This window comes from Haliaeetus leucocephalus, unplaced genomic scaffold, assembly GCF_000737465.1.
Source record: "Haliaeetus leucocephalus isolate CR32 unplaced genomic scaffold, Haliaeetus_leucocephalus-4.0 Scaffold1014, whole genome shotgun sequence".
NCBI classification, from domain to species: domain Eukaryota; kingdom Metazoa; phylum Chordata; class Aves; order Accipitriformes; family Accipitridae; genus Haliaeetus; species Haliaeetus leucocephalus.
Window position 1 is genome coordinate 2,721,572 of NW_010973450.1, and position 7,857 is coordinate 2,729,428.

Genomic DNA, 7,857 nt, shown 5'->3' on the forward strand with positions numbered 1-7,857 from the left:
ACTAAATGCTGACAGCAAAGCCAAGCTGGGCTTTTATAATGTGTGGACTGTGCTGGGAACTAGCTCAGTGCAGCTTAAGATGGCTTTTTTATGCAGGCTTCTCCCCAGCAAGAGTCTGTAGACTCTATAGAGCCCCTTGGTCTTTTCTGCCCCATAAGGTTACAGGCTTTCCTGGCCATAATTAAGTCATTGCAATAGCCTAGTTTCCTAAAAGTACAGGAAGACTGGAAAATAATTAATGCATAAGCAGAATATACACATTAAAGACTAGAAGGCAACATTCTAGTTTGCTCTTAACACTGGTCTTGCACTTCAAGCTTTTATTGCTTTTTCTTCCTTAGGTATCTCTATGTGTCTGTAGCTGCCCAATAGCTGTTAACATCTGTATTCAACTGAAGTAGGAAAACAAAAACTGCAGTAAATTTTACAATATGTTTACATTATAACCAGGTTTATAGGGGCATCATAATTCATCATGCATTCCAGCAGAAGTATGGATCTCTTCCAATTTAATTTTCTGAAGTTCGAGTTTGCAGCTGGGTCACTCCTGGTGTAATGTGGGAGATGCATCTCCTAAGGCTGTGGGTTGAGAGAGCAGCATCCCGGCTGTCGCTGCCACCCATCAGATACCACGCCAGGGGCTGAGGGCAAAGCATCCCAATCGCTTTCTGTGGGCGCAGCAGCATAGCTGGCTTCATAAATTTTGTTGCAAGGAGCAATAATCAATACTTCATGGTTAATGACGCAAAACTGAAATTAGTATAGATTTTATGTCTCCTTCTCTTCCCAATTATGCAAACATTGCTATGCCCCTTCTGTAGTTGCCTTATATTACGGCTTTTATAAAGACCGTCCAGTGATGTTTAATTGAAAGATTGAATAGTCAAAAATGTCACAACCAATTTTGGCTTTTACTTTTTTTTTGTTCAGTCTTCACCCTGAGGTTAATAGAAAATGATGTCAAACACAAGAAATGATTTATGTAAGTCATGCAGGTTTTGTCACCCAGAGCTATATATAAAGTCAATTGCAAATTGTTTTCTCATTCTAAATTACTGTACATAGCTCTGGGGTACACTGAAAAAATGACCAGCGGAATAATATGGGAGAAGAAAAGGTTATCTTCTGAACTGAACTGTGCTTCGAAGAAAACAATTTTGAAAGTTGCTTGTTTTTAATATGTCAGAAGAGGCTGTTCCCCAGATCAGGACACCCCCACCCCCCCACCCCCCCCCCGAAAAAAAAAACCCCAAAAAACCAGGAAGGCAAAAATAAAAAGAAGTTTCACATCTGGATCTCTTCCAATGGCTGATGAGCGGTAGGCAGCAGCCAGGCCTCCTGAATCACGCGCAGTCCATTATCAGCTGCAGTGTGTCCACAAAATGGTGTTACAATTAGAGACCCAGAGGGACAAAGACTGGGGAAACATCTAACTTGTCATCTTGACAAATCTCATTTATGCATAAAATATATTTCACAGTAATAGTCCTTCCAAGGCTGGGAGGAAATGAAAGCTGTATTAGGAGTAAATCAGCTACCAACTGTGATCTTGTTTCATGTCGAACAGGGTACAGTCTTGTACAGGATTAAAAAGTGCCACGTAAAATTTCTGTTTCACAAAATTAGCTTTAATTGGGAAAGCAGAAGGTAGAGTCAGCTGATCTGTTGTGCTCCTGGAGACTGCAATAGTCTTATTGGAAACAAAAATCTTTGATTCATCCCCAGGTCAGATAAGATATACAAGACAAAAATATCCTTGTTTTGCCTTTTTAATGTTCTTAGTCTTCCTGGGAATCCTGTATCTGTATGCAAGGCAGGTGTGAAGTAAATTACCCTCCTTCCTTACTCTCAGTAGCTTTTGCTTTTAGATTTGATTCCTGACTTAATGAGCTAAAAGAAGTCATGTGTTAACATCTTTGTGTTTTGCATAGACTTCTCATCTTCCAGTGTTGCTTAATTATCGAACAGTGGATGTATAAACACAAACCTAAAAGCACATCCCCACATCTCGGGGTGGTGATGCTCTTTGCGTTGCATCATAGGGATGCGCTCTGGAGGGTTCAGTGTTTGGTTGTCAGCCCAGCTTTTAAGGTGACTGGGCACGCGTGCTCTGCGTGTTATTGTCCCAGGGATGCCAGGGCGCTCTGTGGTATTGTGCCCTGTGAACTGCAACCCCTGGAGCACACACTTCTTTGCAACCAGGTTCTCCTCCGCCCCTCAACTCCCACCCCTTCTGAACAATGGAGTCAGATACAATTTAGTTTTTTAAGCCGAATCTCTGTGCTGAATGTCATGGGTAGATTTTTCCCAGGACGTTATCATGGATGCAGGGAACCCCAGCTATGCAGCTGCAGTTAAATTTGTGACATCTCTGCTACTGAAACAGGATCTGATGCAAATACCCTGGTAAAGGCATTGGGCTGTAAATCTCAGCCAGTGACTCTCTTAATTATGCGACTGAATACTGTTTGATTGCAGAACAATGAGAAGTGCCTGAAAATAGGAGCTCATGCTCACTTGCCTCTTACAAAGACCATCTCCTCTTGAATCAAAGCAGCCACACACCTAAGACATGAACAAATACTTTCCTCTTTTGCTCTGCCTGTTATTTTTGTAGGTCTGATATTTTCTTCCAGACTTGTGCTGGACGTGTTGATAAATATATTTGTTTCTCTGTAGTTACTTTGGATAGCTAAATTTGAAAGCAATCCTGTAGACATTACCTGAGGGACTGTTTTGTTTAGTGGTTGGTTCACAATGTTTTGAGGTTGAGTGGGAATCTCCAATGTCAGCCAAGGGCTTCCCATAAGCACATTGAAATGTTTTTTCTTTCCTTGTAGGAAGAACTCAAAAGGCTCCAACACACCTTGGAACAGGTCAATGATGGCAAAGACTTGCTTCAAAGGTAAACGTGCGATTTCCACAGTATCTCACACATGATAAAGTGAAATGGCTTTTATAAGGCAACAAGCCCTTTCTGAGGGACAGTCTCTTTGTTATAGACTATGTTTTTCACTTGGTAATACACGAAATATTCAAGATTTTGCATCTCTCCCATAAACGATTCTTATTTTTAGTTACAGGAGGATAATTTCTGAAAACTGCTGCTGATTGAATGATGTAATTAAGTGTCCAGTAAAGTCTCAAAAATAACTCCACAGGTTGGGGTCTAATCTTACAAATTTTCATGCAAAGACCTTTCATTCATGTTGCTAGTCCCATCCAAAGCAGTGTCCCAAGATGTTTGATTTTTATCTTCTAGCATTTTAAAATTGCTTTCTCAAAGTGATTGGTTTGCAGCACCAATTCCTTGGTCATCATTTATTACAAAGAATTTTTTCTTCATATTCCTGTATGGCTTTTGCTGATGTAATTCATTTGCTGCCGGCATTACCATTGTTACTTTCCATTTTACTCTCCAGCTTTTCAAACATAGCCCCAGGGATGGAAGTTAATTTAGCAAGAATATCTATTATATTTGCCAGTGGGTTTTTTATTTGCAGAGGCTTCTTTGCTGGGTGTGCCTGTCTCTGGAGCTGTGGCATCTGGAAGGTTTAGTGCAAGGGCTCAGGCAGGCTCCGATCTGGAAACTGGATCCAAATTCATACTTTTTGTCAACAATCAAATGGGGCTGGACACAGGGACCCAGATGCCTTCCTCCAAAGACAGCAACACTTTATAATAAGCAGCTCTTGTATGTTCTTGTCAAAATTTCGGAATTAATTCACAGTGATTGCAAAAATGTCATGCTGAGATGCATTAAGCCCGTTTTCTTTTCTTTTCCATAGCCACCAGCTTGCCATGGATGAAGAAAATAATATCGAAAAATATCATATCAACTTACAGCCCTTGGAATCAAAAGTGAAAATGTAAGTCACAAAGAATGTTGTTTCTGCCTTTAAATGCAGCTGAGTTTGTCTGATTCCTGAACCGCAGAACCTGGACTATATCCATCGTGGATTTCTGTGTAACTTTAAGTACAAAGAAAGCCTCAATTTAGCAAGTTAACTAAGCTCTTCTCTACCTTTAAGCATGTGAACATTCTCTTTGAACTGAATTTCAAATGTTAAACTTCAACGTTGCACTAATTTTGTCATTTCCTCTGTGAAACTAAAGAATATTTGAGAATCTACTAGAGTTTTTGTATGTACAGAGAATGTTCTAGAGGGAGGGAAGTCCAGCCCAGAGCAAGAAGTCTCGTCAGTGGTATTTATCACATCTTACATGAAGCCCGGTTAAAGCTCCCCAGGCACCTCACGGGACTTCTCTGCAAGGAGCAATCTTGGGTTTGTGTGGGGATGGAGCTGGAAGTCTGAGGGGACCAGGGTTGCTGGGCTGGGGGGTGCAGCACAGCTCTATGGCACTAAGCAGGCTGGGTTTTAGTGGAAAGCGAGGCAGTTGCTAGTGCTCAGCCAAGGCACATGCATGACACCTAGCTGCACCACCTGGAAGGAAGAGATAAGCATCACTGCGTTCTGGTAATGAACTCCCCAGCTTCCAAATGCAGTAATTTGAGCCTTCGTAATACCTTTCCCACATGTTGTGGAGTTTACCATGGGGTCAGTTATCCTAAAAGGCTTGACCGTGCTGTCTCAGGACATGTGGTAATACTGGGGATATAACTTAAAATTTACCCACATGTCTATCAGAGCAGAGGACTCCTCTTTGTGCCTCTTCCAGCGCTGTTCCTCCAGCCCTGGTGCAGGCACTACCTCCATCCAGCAGGCACGACCTCTGTGCTAACATGGTGCCCCTGGACTTCCCAGCAGAGAGCGAAAGTTTAACATGGCTCCAGTTGCATCAAAAAAAGGTGAACATCTTTATGCCGAAGCCCCCAGTTACTTCATGGCAAAATCTTGTGATGTCAGGCACAACTTTACACAGAGTTGTATGTGTTGCCACATTACGTACCGAATTTCGCTTTCAGTTGAAAAGCTACAGCTAACTCACTATACAGGATGTTAACATATTAATGCTATATTAAAATATTTAAAGGACATGAAGTTTCAAATTAAAATCCAGCCAGCATCTTTTAGTCATGCAATTATAAGACAGATGAAAGAATACATTTTCAGAGAGCTTTCTACAAGGGTAGTTATGACTTAACCTCAGTATATTCTCAAGCTTTAAAATAGAAAATACATGTAAATATAAATATGTAAATACTACTTGTCCATATTATGCTGTGGAGTTTGAAACTGAAACAATGCAAAGTGTAAATGCTTGAGGTGTGAAGATGTGGGGATTTTTAAAGCAAAATGCATTTACTGAAATCTGCTCCGTTGGCACTCACATTTGGGAGCTTTGGTAGCTCTTTCTGTCCATTTTAAAGCTGTTGTATGAAAACAACACAGGCCTTAACCAACCTGACTGCCTCTGAAGTGCACCTATCCTGGTGAGGCTGTCTGATGCTGTTTCATTTCTAATCTGGTATTCTTCTAAAAACAGAGTACATGTATTTCATTTCCTCAACCTTGAGATGTTCAAAATGCCATGGGTGTTGGGAGTGTTGTTCCCTGACCAGGAAAAATTACATGCCAGGAGGCATTTCCCACTGTCTGGAGTTCCCAGCACTGTAGGCAGTCACTGAGAAGATGTAGGTGTCCTGGTGTTGAGCTTTGTCCTCCTTCTGCGAAGTCAAGAAGGTGGAAGTGCCAGTGTGTAATGGAACGCCTTTTCAGCGGTGTCGGGGTGCTAAACGCTTTTCTGACTTATGGAGATGGGAGCAGAAATGACATCTTGACTGTTAAAAAGGCAATGTAAAAAAAAAAAAGTATTCCTAGGACAAAGTAAATCCATGCTGATGGCTTAGGACCCTTTGGTTTGAACCGAAAAGCACATGGCTCCTTCAGGAAGGAGCATTGCCCTGGGGTGCAGGCACCGTGGGTGGGAGCAGGGCCAGGCGGGCTTTGGGCATGGGACCCCTCCCTGGGAGCACCCCAGCATCGAGGCTGGGTGCTGAGTGTGCCAAACCCTTCAGGACCAGGCAGGGTGGAGGGGTGCCGGCTCCTACCCGCTCCCCGCACAACTGCCACAGAACTTTGCACCACTGAGAACAACTTAAGCGAAGGTCAGGGTGCTCTACCTGACTAACAGACACACTGAAGGTTTTACTGGCTTGATATCCCAGTGGATAAAATCCCAATTGCTTAAAAACCCTAAAAGGAGCTCTTCCTCGCCCATTGCACTGCAGCAACGCTGCTGAGTCTCAGGTCAGAATTTAGCTCTGCTTTTCTATGGAGTTCACAGATCATGCTGCGTGCGAACACCCACATACTTTGTGTTAATGCCGTTGCTATTGTAAACACAGTTTTCATTCCCAGCATCTCTCCCTGGTCTCCCTAGCACCTTCAGAAAGGCACAGGCAGTCCGGCACTGCCACCTGGTGAGAGCCACCCTGGCCTCCAGCTCCCCGGCCACCGGCCAGCACAGAAAATGGAATTTCTTTACAGAATTTCACATGAGATTTTAGAAATCTGGTCAAAGCTTAGCGTTTCAAAGCAGAGCTCCTACTGCAATCCCCATGTGTTGCTTTGGAGGAGGTTTTAAGTCCCCAGCTACCCAAGATGGAGGAGATTTTAAAGGATACTGGTCTGGCTCTGAACTTCCACCTGTATCTGCATTATAATCTGAAAGCTGATATAAATATAACATGTTGAAGGCTATTCATTCTTTTAAACAGATAAATGCATATTTTTATTTTGTTTGCAAGATGTAAGAGAATTGCTGAGTTATGTACAGTCTCAAATTTAAACGACTTCTGTAGGTTTAGGGATTTGAAATAAAGAATTGCTTCTACTTAACAGATACCGCAAGTTATACTACTAGTGGCTAATATAAGATCTACAGAGAGTAGTTATGAGTGATCATTATCCAAATCAGAAAACAAAGCGCACAAAAAAAAAGAGAAAAAGGCCAAAACCCACCTCTTCAGCCAAGAATATCTATTTTAAATCCTTTTTGTTGCTGCATTCCCCCCCAACCCTGTGCCTTGGTGTTTACCTCAGTATCCAGCGAGCATGGCGTGAGTACCTGCAGCGCCAGGACCTGCCACACCACGAGCAGCTGGACAAGCGCAGTCCGTCCCCACCATCCCTCTCCTCGGACAAGATGAGCAGGTCCATCAGCATGAACACCTTTTCCGACAGCAGCACACCGGTGAGTACAGCCTTGGGGCCCGTTTTCCTATTTGTTGCCTTTCGTTGGGTTCCTTTCTAGGACTTTGGATAAAAGAAAGCTAAATTATGGGCGAATCATGAAAGAGGGACTTTTAGGGGAGTACTAGTGTCTCAAATGAACCTGCAAGCTGGTGTGCCTCTTGTAGGTACAGTTGAATGTGTGATTGTGCATGTTAGACCTGGATCTCAGCTGATGCTAGCAGTGCTCTTGATGGAAAAAAGGCATTTCCAAATCGTGGTGTCTTCTTCTGCAGAAAGCAGGGATCTTCACGTGTTTTTAGCACTTTGTGTTCTCCAAAAAAACAAATTGTGGTCCTTTTCCTACAAATAAACGTGGTTTGTAGGTTTGGTTTTGTTTTGTTTCGTTTCGGGTTTTGTTTTTTTTTTTCCTAAAGGGGACTTAGAGAAGTTGATCTAGGGATTAAAAATTAAATTTGATTTTGGAATAAATACTCATGCTGCCTTGCAGACCGGGTGACTAGTGGCTGGAGGCTGGACTTCTCTTTTTAAGGCAACTCTAAACTAGAAATCCAAATATAGAGCCCATTTTTTAAAGACAAGTGTTTTTGTGGCTGTCTCTGGAGCGGGATCTTTTAGGTCAATAAATCAGCAGATAGATATAGAGCCTATAAATATTGCTTTCAGCTTTGTGACAGAGCAAACTGTAGACTAGAGTGCA

General features: G+C 42.5%; 1 protein-coding gene across 1 annotated transcript in view; it reads left to right on the plus strand.

The window, feature by feature from the left end:
* Window positions 1–7,218, plus strand: part of IQCJ (IQ motif containing J) — a 69,938-nt gene extending 62,720 nt beyond the window's left edge. The window contains exons 3-5 of the mRNA XM_010585003.1: window positions 2,841–2,905; window positions 3,789–3,869; window positions 7,008–7,218. Coding sequence (XP_010583305.1) covers window positions 2,841–2,905; window positions 3,789–3,869; window positions 7,008–7,218 — 357 coding nt within the window. The remainder of the gene's footprint in view (window positions 1–2,840; window positions 2,906–3,788; window positions 3,870–7,007) is intronic.
* Window positions 7,219–7,857: the final 639 nt, after the last annotated feature.